At 54.2% G+C, this 16,861-nt stretch overlaps 1 protein-coding gene across 1 annotated transcript; it reads right to left on the reverse strand.

Annotated features, from left to right (window-relative positions):
* Positions 1-3,933: 3,933 nt before the first annotated feature.
* Positions 3,934-4,242, reverse strand: LOC135986114 (feather keratin 1-like). Its single transcript, XM_065629923.1, has one exon. The coding sequence runs from the start codon at positions 4,240-4,242 to the stop codon at positions 3,934-3,936; it is 309 nt and encodes a 102-aa protein (XP_065485995.1).
* Positions 4,243-16,861: the final 12,619 nt, after the last annotated feature.

Raw genomic sequence — 16,861 nt, forward strand, 5'->3', positions numbered from 1 at the left:
TGTGAGCATTAGAGGCCGAAGGCTTGGTGTTGAAAGCGCATTTCAGGGCAGGCAGAGGATGCGGCCAAAGCGTAGGAGAGGTGGGGTGTCGTCAGTGAGATCATCCCATGGCACTTGTGTGGTTTGCAGTTGCATTGTGTGGAGGGGGTCCCTTTTCCTCACAGCCCTGGCAGACTGGTCTGGGCTTTGGAGCTGTGCTGGGCCTGAGGAATTGCCTCTTCCATGGCGGAGGATCCCTGCCCTTCTTGCTTCCATCTCACTAAGCCTTTCGTTCCACGCTCGTTGTGCTCTCTGGGTGTCTTGGTGTGTGTCTTGCTTATGAGCTGGGTGTGCAGGGTTGATGTTTCAAGGTTTTATTAGTGAAGGAGATTACTCCTGCTACACAGAGAGTGTTCTGGTGTAGACAACAAGCTGACACTGTTTGTCCCAGAGAGAGTGGCTGCTCATGTCTTGGACGACTGTAGTCTTTGAAGACTGAAAAAGTGTCTGGACGGCTGAGCCCCAAGAGTTGTGGTACTGGAGGTAAATCCATTTGGTGGCCATTCACAAGTGCGTTTCCCCAGGGCTCAGTACTGGGGCCAGTTCTGTTTAATGTCTTTCTCCTTCATCTGGACAAGGAGATTGAGTGCACTCTCAGTACGTTTGCACACGACACCAAGTTAGGCAGGCGTGTTGACCCACTTGGCGCTATGAAGGCTCTACAGAAGGCCCTGGACAGGCTGGATCCATGGGCTGGGAGCAATTGCATGAGGTTGAACCAGGCCAAGTGTCAGGTCCTGCGCTTGGGTCAGCACAGCCCCATGAACGCTACAGGTTTGTGGAAGAGTGGCTGGAAAGCTGCCAGGTGGTAAAGGACCTGGGGATGTTGGTCGACAGTGGCTGAATACGAGGCGCTGCGTGCCCAGGTGAGCAGGACAGCCACCAGCATCCTGGCTCGTCCTAGCGCATGTCAGGGTGGGCAGAGGATGTGGCCAAAGCGTATGAGATGTGGACTGTGGTCAGTGAGGTCATCCCATGGCACTCGTGTGGTTTGCAGGTGCGTTGTGAGGAGAGGGCCCCATTTGCTGCCACCTCTGACAGGCTGGGCTCGGCTTTGGAGCTGTGACAGGCGTGAGCGACTGCCCCTTCCATGGTGTTTGATGCCCCAGCTGCACTCTGCCATCTCATTAAGCCTGTCATTAGGCCTGGCCTTTGGTCTTGATTGTGCTCTGTGGGTGTCTTTGTGCCCTCTTGCTTGTAAGCTTGTAGCTGTGTATATTAATTTTCTGTGGCAAGGTTTGGTTGGCATATGGGCTTCATGGTTTTCTTCTGTGAGAAGGTACCAGAAGATTCCCCCATGTGCGAGGGAGAGTCCCCATATGCTGAAAGACAAGCTGGCAGGGAAGAAGACTGGCCTGTCCTTAACTGAGGAGTTTGGCTTGAACTCATGAGAAAAAAGAGAGCTTTTGACGTCTGCAAGAAGAGGCAAGATACTGAGGAGGAACACCAGGATGTTTTGAGTTTATGCAGGGGGAAAATTACAAAGGCTAAAGCCCAACTAGAACTTAATCCAGCTCCTGCTAGAAAAGACAATACAAACTTTTTGGTATATGTTTTTGCAGCAAAGGGAGATGTTTTGCTCTCTGCAACTGCTGAAAAAGAGGTTGTAGTGAGGAAGGGATTCAGTCTCTTTTCCCAAGTACCAAGTGACAGAACAAGTAGAAATGGCCTCAAGTTGTGCCATGGGAGGTCTAGATTGGATATTAGGAAAAATTTTTTTCCAGGAAGTGTTGTCGGGTATTGGAACAGGCTGCGCAAGGCAGTGGTGGAGTGACCATCCCTGGAGGTGTTGCAAAGATGCGTAGTTGAGGTTCCTAGTGACGCGTGGAAAGTAACCTTACAACCTGTAAGATTGTAAAGCAGGTATGTTTGTTTCGGTGCTGTACACACGCGGAAATAATTTTCACCAAAGACACGTGCAACTTTCCAGTAGCCGTGAGCTTAGTTAAATACTGCGAAGTGTTACATATTCATGAAAGTTCTAGGAGCGCCTATACATATTCATAACCTGTCCCCGAGAAGGCGGTTCTTATTACAATGAGTTCCGGGAAATCATTTCCATAGTCTCCACCTTTGATCCCTCCTGGCTGAGCCTGCGCAGTGATCGTGGACCGGGGTCGTCTTCTCTGTACACGTTCACCTCTGGCCTGGTGTGCTGAGTTGGCTGGGACTCAGACTGCTGAGTTGGTTAGAACTGGCGTATCTCCTGTCCTGTGCCCAGGTTTCGGTTATCTAATTCAACCAAGGATGCACCAAGGATGCACCCAAGATTTTGTCTCTGTGCAAGGCCTGTAAAGTCATCAATAAACTTTTGTTTCTCTTACACAAGGCTAAGCAAAGCTAGGCAATCGTAATATGGGTTAAGGGTTCTAAGCGTTGTGGGTTAAGGGTTTGCTCTCTAAGCGTTAGCTCCTGAAGTGTTAGTCCTCTAAATATTAATTAGTTAAGTGTTAGTTAGTCAATTCTCTGTATCACTAGGGCCATGATTTAGAGGTGGGCTTGATAGTGTGGGGTTACCGGTAAAGACTCCATGATCCTCTACGTCTTTTCCAATCAATGTGATTCCCTAGCACAGGGCCTCAGGACATGCTGGGGTTTGACAGGCTGGAAAGCAGCTTTCTGCGCACGACTTTGTGGTGCTGGTGGAGGAAAAGCCGACAAGGAGGCAACAATGCAGCCTTGTGTGAAAAGAGGCCGAGATTCTCCAGGGCAGCTTTGGGATGAGCATTGCCAGTGGGTTTCAAGGTGGTCATGCTGTCTTTCAGTGTTGATGAGGCCCCTTGTTTCGTCTTGTGTCAAGGTAAGAGCTCCCCCAGTGTTACAAGGAAATGCTCTTAGTGGAGGGAGAGTAGTGCGGGACCACTGAAATGCCAAAGGTACTGGAACATCCTTCGTATGAGCTGAAGGTGAGAGAGCTGGGAGGGTTTTAAAGACAGGAGACAAGGCAGCACAAGGAGATGTCATCAGTGTGTCTAAATACTCAAGTGAAAGGGAACAAGGAGAAGGGAATGAGACTCTTGTCATAGGTGCCCACGGCCAGGCCAAGGGTGAATGGGGAGAGTTGAGAAGCCGTGCCATTTCCTTGGAGGACAAGGCAACACTTTTTCAGTGAGAGGATGCTCAAAAAGTGGAACCGCTTGCGCAGAGAGATACTGGAGTCTCTGTCCTTGGAGATACTGAACATCTGTTTGGAAACTGCATGGACAGCCCGCTTGAGCTGCTGATGCTTGAGCAGGTTGGGTTGAACGAGATGATGTCCAGAGGCTCCTTGTGCAGTCAATGATTCTGTTTGCTGTGATGGGCAGCGAGTGGTGCTGGGGAAGTGATTTGGACAAGTACGTGCTGCCATGGGGAGACTGGATGAGAGGCCAGGGTAGAAGTGCATGAGCGCGCCCAAGCCTTTTCCTTGGGCAAGTGAAGGGTTTGTGTGACAGCCAGGCAGCCCACCAGGTGCATGTGGGTGGTGTTCCTGATGACGTATTTCCTAATAGACGTCTTGTAGCTCTTTTCCACCCACCATGATGGCTCCTTGAGCCCTGGCTTTGTGCCAGGTGAGACTGGACAAGCCATGGAAGAAGAAAGCAAGAGGAGACATCTCAGACTGGGATGCAAGAGAACTTTATTGAGGGAAAAAAAAGGAAGAGGCTGGAGTACCAAGTGGAAGAGAGCAAGTTGAAGCTCAAAGAAAGATGTGGAAGAAGAGGAGAAGGTCCAAGGGTAATGTTTGCAGGCAGCTGAGGCTGGCGCCTTCCCTGCTTCCATGCTTGGTGTCTTGAGAGGAGGAGGCATGGCTAGCAGGTCCCCGTGCCAAGAAGGGTCCAGTGGTGAGTCCACAATCCATGCCGCAGCTTCAATGGGGTAGGTGGTGTGCGTCAGGGGTGGTGGTGACAGCCCTTAGCAGATGTAGCCGCCCCTTCTGCCGCCGCAGGAGCCCAGGCCTCCGAAGCCGTAGCCATAGCCGAAGGCGCCGGAGTTGATGGCAACTCCCTGGGCACCAAGTTCGTTGCCCACGGCAGCCGATGAGGAGGATCCGACAGCGGTGCTCTGGGGGTGGGAGGTGAGGATGGGTCCTGGCAGGGTGACCAGCACGGCGGGAGGCTGGATGACGACGCGGGAGTCCTGGCACTGCAGGGCACAGGGCTCGTTGCAGCTGTTGGCCAGCGGGGTGGGTCCGCAGGGGCGGTAGGCGTCGTAGCAGGCCATGTGTGTGGTGCGGAGGGGCCCTGGAAGGGACGAGAGGCTGTTGAGCAAGCGCAGGGGCGTGGGGGTGCGAGGAGCGGTGTTGCAGGAGGGCGAGGGAGTGGGGAGGCTGGTGTGGGGCTGTGGGGAGCGTGGCGGTCGGGAGGCGTGAGGGCTGCTGAGGCTGGGGGCAGAGCGTGCTGGAAGAGGGGGGCCAGGCGGGGCAGGAGAAGGAGGGGAAGGGGGCTGAGGCTCACCTTGTTGAGCGCGGAGGGAGGAGAAGGCGTCAGGAGAAGCGTGTGAGGGAGAGAGGCGCTGGGCCGGCTTTTATGCTGGTCCTGGCTGGGCGGGACAGCCTTTGCGCATAACGGCATTTTGCAGCCAGCAGCTGTTGGATGCCACAGCCTGGCCAGGAATGAGGAGGGTGTGTTTTCCTTGCGCAATGCTCCAATTTCTTGTCCTTGTCTTGAGGACGTGTCCACTTGTCCGTGGCGGCAGCTTTGAAGTGTGAGCATTAGAGGCCGAAGACTTGGTGTTGAAAGCGCATTTCAGGGCAGGCAGAGGATGCGGCCAAAGCGTAGGAGAGGTGGGGTGTCGTCAGTGAGGTCATCCCATGGCACTCGTGTGGTTTGCGGTTGCATTGTGTGGAGGGGGTCCCTTTTCCTCACAGCCCTGGCAGACTGGTCTGGGCTTTGGAGCTGTGCTGGGCATGAGGAATTGCCTCTTCCATGGCGGAGGATCCCTGCCCTTCTTGCTTCCATCTCCCTAAGCCTTTCCTTCCACGCTCGTTGTGCTCTCTGGGTGTCTTGGTGTGTGTCTTGCTTATGAGCTGGGTGTGCAGGGTTGATGTTTCAAGGTTTTATTAGTGAAGGAGATTACTCCTGCTACATAGAGAGTGTTCTGGTGTAGACGACAAGCTGACACTGTTTGTCCCAGAGAAAGTGGCTGCTCATGTCTTGGACGACTGTAGTCTTTGAAGACTGAAAAAGTGTCTGGACGGCTGAACCCCAAGAGTTGTGGTACTGGAGGTAAATCCATTTGGTGGCCACTCACAAGTGCGTTTCCCCAGGGCTCAGTACTGGGACCAGTTCTGTTTAATGTCTTTCTCCTTCATCTGGACAAGGAGATTGAGTGCACTCTCAGTACGTTTGCACATGACACCAAGTTAGGCAGGCGTGTTGACCCACTTGGCGCTATGAAGGCTCTACAGAAGGCCCTGGACAGGCTGGAGCCATGGGCTGGGAGCAATTGCATGAGGTTGAACCAGGCCAAGTGTCAGGTCCTGCGCTTGGGTCACCACAGCCCCGTGAACGCTACAGGCTTGTGGAAGAGTGGCTGGAAAGCTGCCAGGTGGTAAAGGACCTGGGGATGTTGGTCGACAGCGGCTGAATACAAGGCGGTGTGTGCCCAGGTGAGCAGGACAGCCACCAGCATCCTGGCTCGTCCTAGCGCGTGTCAGGGCGGGCAGAGGACGTGGCCAAAGCGTAGGAGAGGTGGAGTGTGGTCAGTGAGGTCATCCCATGGCACTCGTGTGGTTTGCGGGTGCGTTGTGAGGAGAGGATCCCATTTGCTGCCATCTCTGACAGGCTGGGCTGGGCTTTGGAGCTGTGACAGGCGTGAGCGACTGCCCCTTCCATGGTGTTTGATGCCCCAGCTGCACTCTGCCATCTCATTAAGCCTGTCATTAGGCCTGGCCTTTGGTCTTGATTGTGCTCTGTGGGTGTCTTTGTGCCCTCTTGCTTGTAAGCTTGTAGCTGTGTATATTAATTTTCTGTGGCAAGGTTTGGTTGGCATATGGGCTTCATGGTTTTCTTCTGTGCGAAGGTACCAGAAGATTCCCCCATGTGCGAGGGAGAGTCCCCATATGCCGAAAGACAAGCTGGCAGGGAAGAAGACTGGCCTGTCCTTAACTGAGGAGTTTGGCTTGAACTCATGAGAAAAAAGAGAGCTTTTGACGTCTGCAAGAAGAGGCAAGATACTGAGGAGGAGCACGAGGATGTTTTGAGTTTATGCAGGGGGAAAATTACAAGGGCTAAAGCCCAACTAGAACTTAATCCAGCTCCTGCCAGAAAAGACAATACAACCTCTTTGGTATATGTTTTTGCAGGAAAAGGAAGCTAAGGAGAATCTCCAACTTGTAGTGGATTCAGGGAGCAAGACATTTACAATGGATGTGGAAAAGGCCTTAATGCCTTCTTTGCCTCAGTCGCTAATTGTAAAACCAGTTGTTCTCTGTGTAGCCAGCTCCCTGAGCTGGAAGACAGTGATGGGGCATAGAACGAAGCCCCAGGAATCGAAGGGGAAATGGTTGGTGAGCTGCTACACCACTTTGATACACCCAGGTGTATGGGGCTAGATAGGTTTTCCCCAGGAGTTGTGAGAGAGCTGGCGGAGGTGCTCCCCAAGCCACTTTCCATCATGTATCAGCAGACCTGACTCGCCGAGGAGGTGCTCACTGACTGGAAGTTAGCAAATATGACACCTATCTAGGAGAAGGGTCCAAAAGAGGATGCGGGGAATTACGGATGTGTCAGTCTGACCTTGTTGCTTGGTAAGGTCATGGAACAGATCATCCTGAGTGCCATCATATGGCAGGTACAGGACCAGCAGGTCATCAGACGTAGTCAGCGTGGGTTTATGAAAGGCAGGTCCTGCTCGAGCAACCTGATCTCCTGCTATGACAAGGTGACCTGCTTTAGTGGATGAGGGCAAGGCTGTGGATGCTGTGGAGTAAGATTTTGGTAAAGTCTTTGACATCATTTCTCCTGGAGAAAGCGGCTGCTCATGGCTTAGACGGGCATAGCCTTCGCTGGCTAAAACACTGGCTGGATGGGTGGGCGCAAAGAGTTGCGGTGACTGGAGTTAAATCCAGTTGGTGGGCACTCACAAGAGGTGTTCCCCAGGGCTCAGTACTGAGGCCAGTTCTGTTTAAGATCTTTCTCCATGATCTGGACAAGGGCGTGGAGTGCCCCCTCGGTAAGTTTGCAGATGACATCAAGTTGGGCAGGAATGTTGATCTGCTGGACAGTAAGAATGCTCTAGAGAAGGATGTGGACAGCCTAGATCGAGCAAAAATGACAATTGTATGAGGTTCAACAAGGCCAAGTTTTGTGTTCTGCACTTGCATCAGTACCAGCCCGTGGAACACTAGAAGCTTGGTGAAAGAGAGGCTGTAAAGCTACCTGTTGGAAAAGGACCTGGGCTATTGGTGAGCCGCTGGCAGAACATGAGCCAGCGTGTGCCCAGGTGGCCAGGAAGGCCACCAGCATTCTGGCCTGTGTCATCAGTAGTGTGGCCAGCAGGAGCAGGGCAGTGACCATCCCCCTGTATGTGGTGCTGCTGAGGCTGCAGCTAGAATGCGGGGTTCAGTTTTGGGCCCTTGATGACAAGAAAGACCTTGAGGTGCTGGAGCGAGTTCAGAAAAGGGCAATGAATCTGGTGAAGGGTCTGTAGCACAAGTGGGATGGGGAGCAGCAGAGGGCCTTGGGAGATTCAGTTTGGAGAACAGGAGGCTGAGGGGAGACCTTCTTGCTCTGTGCAACTACCTGAAAGGAGGTCGTAGAGCGGAGGGTGTTGGTCTCTTGTCGGAAGTGACAGAACTGGAGAAAGCGGCTTGAAGTTGGCCCAGGGGAGGTTTAGTGCGGCTATTAGGGAAAATGCCTTCCCCTAAAGGGTTTTGGGGCATTGGAACAGGCTGCCCAGGGCAGTGGTGGAGTCACCATCTCTGGAGGTGTGTAAAACTGTGTAGATGTGGTGCTTGACGACACGGGTGTGTGGTAGACTTGGTATTGTTAGGTTAACAGCAGGACTTGGTGATCTGAAAATTCTTTCGTAAGCCAACCAGTTCCGTGATTCTACAAGAGTAGCCAGCCAGCTCCAAGGCAGAGCCACTGCTGGCTAAAGCTGAGCCAGCGAGCAATGGTGGTAGCACCTCTGTGGAAACATGTTTATGAAGGGGCAAAAACTACTTCAGAATAGTAACTGGAAGAGAGGAGGGAATAAAGGTGGGAGACAAATCTCTAGAGACAGCAAGGTGAGTGAAGAAGGAGGAGCAGGAGGTGCTGTAGGTTGTGGAGCAGAGATTGCCCTGCAGCCTGTGGTGAAGAACTGGGCTGAAGCAGGTTGTCCCCCTGCAGCCCGTGGAGGTTCACAGTGGAGGAAATGTCCACAGTGGAGGAGATAAGCACCTGCAGCCTGTGGAGGACCTGACGCTGGAGCAGGTGGGTGCACCCACAGGAGGCGTGACCCTGTAGGAAGCCTGTGTTGGACCACAGCCTTGGCAGGACCCGTGCACCCATGAGGAAAGTCTAAATACTTAATGATTCTGTGATTGTGCTTGTGGTAGAGCTGGGGAGTCACGCTGGGGAAGAAAGATAGTCAAGTGTGTGCTGGCCTTGGGAGGTCTCATCAGAGGCATGTTGAGGAGAGTGTTCTGGTGTCCAAGTCTTTCTTTGATCCAGTGATGGGCTTGTGTCATATTGTGGAAGAGCTCCGGAATACTGGTCTGTGTTCTTGGTGGTCTAGGTGGTGCCATATTTCCTGGGAGAGGTCTTGTGGCCCTTTTCCCCCCCTATCCGGTTTGCTTCCTGAGCCCTGGCTTTGTGCTGGGTGAGGTTGGAAGAGCCTTGAGAGAAGAAAGTAAAGTGAGACGTGTCAGGCTGGGATGCAAGAGAACTTTAATGAGGAAAAAAAAGAGTGCAAAGGCAGGAGCGCCAAGTAGAAAGTGACAAGTAAGAAAGTGACAAGCTGCACGTAGGGCGACCATCAGCTGAGGTTGCTTCTGTGACCTAGATGTTGCCAGAGCACCAAGATCTTCCTGGCTCCTTTAGAGGAGGAGCCATGGACAGCAGGTCCCCGTGCCAAGAAGGGTCCAGAGGTGAGTCCACAATCCATGCCGCAGCTTCGATGCGGTAGGTGGTGTGCGTCAGGGGTGGTGGTGACAGCCCTTAGCAGATGTAGCCGCCCCTTCTGCCGCCGCAGGAGCCCAGGCCTCCGAAGCCACCCAGGCCTCCGAAGCCGCCCAGGCCTCTGAAGCCGTAGCCGTAGCCGAAGGCGCCGGAGTTGATGGCAACTCCCTGGGCACCAAGTTCGTTGCCCACGGCAGCCGATGAGGAGGATCCGACGGCGGTGCTCTGGGGGTGGGAGGTGAGGATGGGTCCTGGCAGGGTGACCAGCACGGCGGGAGGCTGGATGACGACGCGGGAGTCCTGGCACTGCAGGGCACAGGGCTCGTTGCAGCTGTTGGCCAGCGGGGTGGGTCCGCAGGGGCGGTAGGCGTCGTAGCAGGCCATGTGTGTGGTGCGGAGGGGCCCTGGAAGGGACGAGAGGCTGTTGAGCAAGCGCAGGGGCGTGGGGGTGCGAGGAGCGGTGTTGCAGGAGGGCGAGGGAGTGGGGAGGCTGGTGTGGGGCTGTGGGGAGCGTGGCGGTGGGGAGGCGTGAGGGCTGCTGAGGCTGGGGGCAGAGCGTGCTGGAAGAGAGGGGCCAGGCGGGGCAGGAGAAGGAGGGGAAGGGGGCTGAGGCTCACCTTGTTGAGCGCGGAGGGAGGAGAAGGCGTCAGGAGAAGTGTGTGAGGGAGAGAGGCGCTGGGCCGGCTTTTATGCTGGTCCTGGCTGGGCGGGACAGCCTTTGCGCATGACGGCATTTTGCAGCCAGCAGCTGTTGGATGCCACAGCCTGGCCAGGAATGAGGAGGGTGTGTTTTCCTTGCGCAATGCTCCAATTTCTTGTCCTTGTCTTGAGGACGTGTCCACTTGTCCGTAGCGGCAGCTTTGAAGTGTGAGCATTAGAGGCCGAAGACTTGGTGTTGAAAGCGCATTTCAGGGCAGGCAGAGGATGTGGCCAAAGCGTAGGAGAGGTGGGGTGTCGTCAGTGAGGTCATCCCATGGCACTCGTGTGGTTTGCGGTTGCATTGTGTGGAGGGGGTCCCTTTTCCTCACAGCCCTGGCAGACTGGTCTGGGCTTTGGAGCTGTGCTGGGCCTGAGGAATTGCCTCTTCCATGGCGGAGGATCCCTGCCCTTCTTGCTTCCATCTCGCTAAGCCTTTCCTTCCACGCTCGTTGTGCTCTCTGGGTGTCTTGGTGTGTGTCTTGCTTATGAGCTGGGTGTGCAGGGTTGATGTTTCAAGGTTTTATTAGTGAAGGAGATTACTCCTGCTACATAGAGAGTGTTCTGGTGTAGACGACAAGCTGACACTGTTTCTCCCAGAGAAAGTGGCTGCTCATGTCTTGGACGACTGTAGTCTTTGAAGACTGAAAAAGTGTCTGGACGGCTGAACCCCAAGAGTTGTGGTACTGGAGGTAAATCCATTTGGTGGCCACTCACAAGTGCGTTTCCCCAGGGCTCAGTACTGGGGCCAGTTCTGTTTAATGTCTTTCTCCTTCATCTGGACAAGGAGATTGAGTGCACTCTCAGTACGTTTGCACATGACACCAAGTTAGGCAGGCGTGTTGACCCACTTGGCGCTATGAAGGCTCTACAGAAGGCCCTGGACAGGCTGGAGCCATGGGCTGGGAGCAATTGCATGAGGTTGAACCAGGCCAAGTGTCGGGTCTTGCGCTTGGGTCACCACAGCCCCGTGAACGCTACAGGCTTGTGGAAGAGTGGCTGGAAAGCTGCCAGGTGGTAAAGGACCTGGGGATGTTGGTCGACAGTGGCTGAATACAAGGCGGTGTGTGCCCAGGTGAGCAGGACAGCCACCAGCATCCTGGCTCGTCCTAGCGCGTGTCAGGGCGGGCAGAGGACGTGGCCAAAGCGTAGGAGAGGTGGAGTGTGGTCAGTGAGGTCATCCCATGGCACTCGTGTGGTTTGCGGGTGCGTTGTGAGGAGAGGGCCCCATTTGCTGCCATCTCTGACAGGCTGGGCTGGGCTTTGGAGCTGTGACAGGCGTGAGCGACTGCCCCTTCCATGGTGTTTGATGCCCCAGCTGCACTCTGCCATCTCATTAAGCCTGTCATTAGGCCTGGCCTTTGGTCTTGATTGTGCTCTGTGGGTGTCTTTGTGCCCTCTTGCTTGTAAGCTTGTAGCTGTGTATATTAATTTTCTGTGGCAAGGTTTGGTTGGCATATGGGCTTCATGGTTTTCTTCTGTTGGAAGGTACCAGAAGATTCCCCCATGTGCGAGGGAGAGTCCCCATATGCCGAAAGACAAGCTGGCAGGGAAGAAGACTGGCCTGTCCTTAACTGAGGAGTTTGGCTTGAACTCATGAGAAAAAAGAGAGCTTTTGACGTCTGCAAGAAGAGGCAAGATACTGAGGAGGAGCACGAGGATGTTTTGAGTTTATGCAGGGGGAAAATTACAAGGGCTAAAGCCCAACTAGAACTTAATCCAGCTCCTGCCAGAAAAGACAATACAACCTCTTTGGTATATGTTTTTGCAGGAAAAGGAAGCTAAGGAGAATCTCCAACTTGTAGTGGATTCAGGGAGCAAGACATTTACAATGGATGTGGAAAAGGCCTTAAGGCCTTCTTTGCCTCAGTCGCTAATTGTAAAACCAGTTGTTCTCTGTGTAGCCAGCTCCCTGAGCTGGAAGACAGTGATGGGGCATAGAACGAAGCCCCAGGAATCGAAGGGGAAATGGTTGGTGAGCTGCTACACCACTTTGATACACCCAGGTGTATGGGGCTAGATAGGTTTTCCCCAGGAGTTGTGAGAGAGCTGGCGGAGGTGCTCCCCAAGCCACTTTCCATCATGTATCAGCAGACCTGACTCGCCGAGGAGGTGCTCACTGACTGGAAGTTAGCAAATATGACACCTATCTAGGAGAAGGGTCCAAAAGAGGAAGCGGGGAATTACAGATGTGTCGGTCTGACCTTGTTGCTTGGTAAGGTCATGGAACAGATCAACCCGAGTGCCATCATATGGCAGGTACAGGACCAGCAGGTCATCAGACGTAGTCAGCGTGGGTTTATGAAAGGCAGGTCCTGCTCGAGCAACCTGATCTCCTGCTATGACAAGGTGACCTGCTTTAGTGGATGAGGGCAAGGCTGTGGATGCTGTGGAGTAAGATTTTGGTAAAGTCTTTGACATCATTTCTCCTGGAGAAAGTGGCTGCTCATGGCTTAGACGGGCATAGCCTTCGCTGGCTAAAACACTGGCTGGATGGGTGGGCGCAAAGAGTTGCGGTGACTGGAGTTAAATCCAGTTGGTGGGCACTCACAAGAGGTGTTCCCCAGGGCTCAGTACTGAGGCCAGTTCTGTTTAAGATCTTTCTCCATGATCTGGACAAGGGTGTGGAGTGCACCCTCAGTAAGTTTGCAGATGACATCAAGTTGGGCAGGAATGTTGATCTGCTGGACAGTAAGAATGCTCTAGAGAAGGATGTGGACAGCCTAGATTGAGCAAAAATGACAATTGTATGAGGTTCAACAAGGCCAAGTTTTGTGTTCTGCACTTGCATCAGTACCAGCCCGTGGAACACTAGAAGCTTGGTGAAAGAGAGGCTGTAAAGCTACCTGTTGGAAAAGGACCTGGGCTACTGGTGAGCCGCTGGCAGAACATGAGCCAGCGTGTGCCCAGGTGGCCAGGAAGGCCACCAGCATTCTGGCCTGTGTCATCAGTAGTGTGGCCAGCAGGAGCAGGGCAGTGACCATCCCCCTGTATGTGGTGCTGCTGAGGCTGCAGCTAGAATGCGGGGTTCAGTTTTGGGCCCTTGATGACAAGAAAGACCTTGAGGTGCTGGAGCGAGTTCAGAAAAGGGCAATGAATCTGGTGAAGGGTCTGTAGCACAAGTGGGATGGGGAGCAGCAGAGGGCCTTGGGAGATTCAGTTTGGAGAACAGGAGGCTGAGGGGAGACCTTCTTGCTCTGTGCAACTACCTGAAAGGAGGTCGTAGAGCGGAGGGTGTTGGTCTCTTGTCGGAAGTGACAGAACTGGAGAAAGCGGCTTGAAGTTGGCCCAGGGGAGGTTTAGTGCGGCTATTAGGGAAAATGCCTTCCCCTAAAGGGTTTTGGGGCATTGGAACAGGCTGCCCAGGGCAGTGGTGGAGTCACCATCTCTGGAGGTGTGTAAAACTGTGTAGATGTGGTGCTTGACGACACGGGTGTGTGGTAGACTTGGTATTGTTAGGTTAACAGCAGGACTTGGTGATCTGAAAATTCTTTCGTAAGCCAACCAGTTCCGTGATTCTACAAGACTAGCCAGCCAGCTCCAAGGCAGAGCCACTGCTGGCTAAAGCTGAGCCAGCGAGCAATGGTGGTAGCACCTCTGTGGAAACATGTTTATGAAGGGGCAAAAACTACTTCAGAATAGTAACTGGAAGAGAGGAGGGAATAAAGGTGGGAGACAAATCTCTAGAGACAGCAAGGTGAGTGAAGAAGGAGGAGCAGGAGGTGCTGTAGGTTGTGGAGCAGAGATTGCCCTGCAGCCTGTGGTGAAGAACTGGGCTGAAGCAGGTTGTCCCCCTGCAGCCCGTGGAGGTTCACAGTGGAGGAAATGTCCACAGTGGAGGAGATAAGCACCTGCAGCCCGTGGAGGACCTGACGCTGGAGCAGGTGGGTGCACCCACAGGAGGCGTGACCCTGTAGGAAGCCTGTGTTGGACCACAGCCTTGGCAGGACCCGTGCACCCATGAGGAAAGTCTAAATACTTAATGATTCTGTGATTGTGCTTGTGGTAGAGCTGGGGAGTCACGCTGGGGAAGAAAGATAGTCAAGTGTGTGCTGGCCTTGGGAGGTCTCATCAGAGGCATGTTGAGGAGAGTGTTCTGGTGTCCAAGTCTTTCTTTGATCCAGTGATGGGCTTGTGTCATATTGTGGAAGAGCTCCGGAATACTGGTCTGTGTTCTTGGTGGTCTAGGTGGTGCCATATTTCCTGGGAGAGGTCTTGTGGCCCTTTTCCCCGCTATCCGGTTTGCTTCCTGAGCCCTGGCTTTGTGCTGGGTGAGGTTGGAAGAGCCTTGAGAGAAGAAAGTAAAGTGAGACGTGTCAGGCTGGGATGCAAGAGAACTTTATTGAGGAAAAAAAAGAGTGCAAAGGCAGGAGCGCCAAGTAGAAGGTGACAAGTATAAGCTGCACGTAGGGCGACCATCAGCTGAGGTTGCTTCTGTGACCTAGATGTTGCCAGAGCACCAAGATCTTCCTGGCTCCTTTAGAGGAGGAGCCATGGACAGCAGGTCCCCGTGCCAAGAAGGGTCCAGAGGTGAGTCCACAATCCATGCCGCAGCTTCAATGCGGTAGGTGGTGTGCGTCAGGGGTGGTGGTGACAGCCCTTAGCAGATGTAGCCGCCCCTTCTGCCGCCGCAGGAGCCCAGGCCTCCGAAGCCGCCCAGGCCTCTGAAGCCGTAGCCGTAGCCGAAGGCGCCGGAGTTGATGGCAACTCCCTGGGCACCAAGTTCGTTGCCCACGGCAGCCGATGAGGAGGATCCGATGGCGGTGCTCTGGGGGTGGGAGGTGAGGATGGGTCCTGGCAGGGTGACCAGCACGGCGGGAGGCTGGATGACGACGCGGGAGTCCTGGCACTGCAGGGCACAGGGCTCGTTGCAGCTGTTGGCCAGCGGGGTGGGTCCGCAGGGGCGGTAGGCGTCGTAGCAGGCCATGTGTGTGGTGCGGAGGGGCCCTGGAAGGGACGAGAGGCTGTTGAGCAAGCGCAGGGGCGTGGGGGTGCGAGGAGCGGTGTTGCAGGAGGGCGAGGGAGTGGGGAGGCTGGTGTGGGGCTGTGGGGAGGCGTGAGGGCTGCTGAGGCTGGGGGCAGAGCGTGCTGGAAGAGAGGGGCCAGGCGGGGCAGGAGAAGGAGGGGAAGGGGGCTGAGGCTCACCTTGTTGAGCGCGGAGGGAGGAGAAGGCGTCAGGAGAAGTGTGTGAGGGAGAGAGGCGCTGGGCCGGCTTTTATGCTGGTCCTGGCTGGGCGGGACAGCCTTTGCGCATGACGGCATTTTGCAGCCAGCAGCTGTTGGATGCCACAGCCTGGCCAGGAATGAGGAGGGTGTGTTTTCCTTGCGCAATGCTCCAATTTCTTGTCCTTGTCTTGAGGACGTGTCCACTTGTCCGTGGCGGCAGCTTTGAAGTGTGAGCATTAGAGGCCGAAGACTTGGTGTTGAAAGCGCATTTCAGGGCAGGCAGAGGATGCGGCCAAAGCGTAGGAGAGGTGGGGTGTCGTCAGTGAGGTCATCCCATGGCACTCGTGTGGTTTGCGGTTGCATTGTGTGGAGGGGGTCCCTTTTCCTCACAGCCCTGGCAGACTGGTCTGGGCTTTGGAGCTGTGCTGGGCATGAGGAATTGCCTCTTCCATGGCGGAGGATCCCTGCCCTTCTTGCTTCCATCTCACTAAGCCTTTCGTTCCACACTCGTTGTGCTCTCTGGGTGTCTTGGTGTGTGTCTTGCTTATGAGCTGGGTGTGCAGGGTTGATGTTTCAAGGTTTTATTAGTGAAGGAGATTACTCCTGCTACATAGAGAGTGTTCTGGTGTAGACGACAAGCTGACACTGTTTGTCCCAGAGAAAGTGGCTGCTCATGTCTTGGACGACTGTAGTCTTTGAAGACTGAAAAAGTGTCTGGACGGCTGAGCCCCAAGAGTTGTGGTACTGGAGGTAAATCCATTTGGTGGCCATTCACAAGTGCGTTTCCCCAGGGCTCAGTACTGGGGCCAGTTCTGTTTAATGTCTTTCTCCTTCATCTGGACAAGGAGATTGAGTGCACTCTAGGTAGGTTTGCACATGACACCAAGTTAGGCAGGCGTGTTGACCCACTTGGCGCTATGAAGGCTCTACAGAAGGCCCTGGACAGGCTGGAGCCATGGGCTGGGAGCAATTGCATGAGGTTGAACCAGGCCAAGTGTCGGGTCTTGCGCTTGGGTCACCACAGCCCCGTGAACGCTACAGGTTTGTGGAAGAGTGGCTGGAAAGCTGCCAGGTGGTAAAGGACCTGGGGATGTTGGTCGACAGTGGCTGAATACAAGGCGGTGTGTGCCCAGGTGAGCAGGACAGCCACCAGCATCCTGGCTCGTCCTAGCGCGTGTCAGGGCGGGCAGAGGACGTGGCCAAAGCGTAGGAGAGGTGGAGTGTGGTCAGTGAGGTCATCCCATGGCACTCGTGTGGTTTGCGGGTGCGTTGTGAGGAGAGGGCCCCATTTGCTGCCACCTCTGACAGGCTGGGCTGGGCTTTGGAGCTGTGACAGGCGTGAGCGACTGCCCCTTCCATGGTGTTTGATGCCCCAGCTGCACTCTGCCATCTCATTAAGCCTGTCATTAGGCCTGGCCTTTGGTCTTGATTGTGCTCTGTGGGTGTCTTTGTGCCCTCTTGCTTGTAAGCTTGTAGCTGTGTATATTAATTTTCTGTGGCAAGGTTTGGTTGGCATATGGGCTTCATGGTTTTCTTCTGTGCGAAGGTACCAGAAGATTCCCCCATGTGCGAGGGAGAGTCCCCATATGCCGAAAGACAAGCTGTCAGGGAAGAAGACTGGCCTGTCCTTAACTGAGGAGTTTGGCTTGAACTCATGAGAAAAAAGAGAGCTTTTGACGTCTGCAAGAAGAGGCAAGATACTGAGGAGGAGCACGAGGATGTTTTGAGTTTTATGCAGGGGGAAAATTACAAGGGCTAAAGCCCGACTAGAACTTAATCCAGCTCCTGCCAGAAAAGACAATACAACCTCTTTGGTATATGTTTTTGCAGGAAAAGGAAGCTGAGGAGAATCTCCAACTTGTAGTGGATTCAGG

This window comes from Caloenas nicobarica, chromosome 2 (genome assembly GCF_036013445.1).
Source record: "Caloenas nicobarica isolate bCalNic1 chromosome 2, bCalNic1.hap1, whole genome shotgun sequence".
Taxonomy (NCBI): domain Eukaryota; kingdom Metazoa; phylum Chordata; class Aves; order Columbiformes; family Columbidae; genus Caloenas; species Caloenas nicobarica.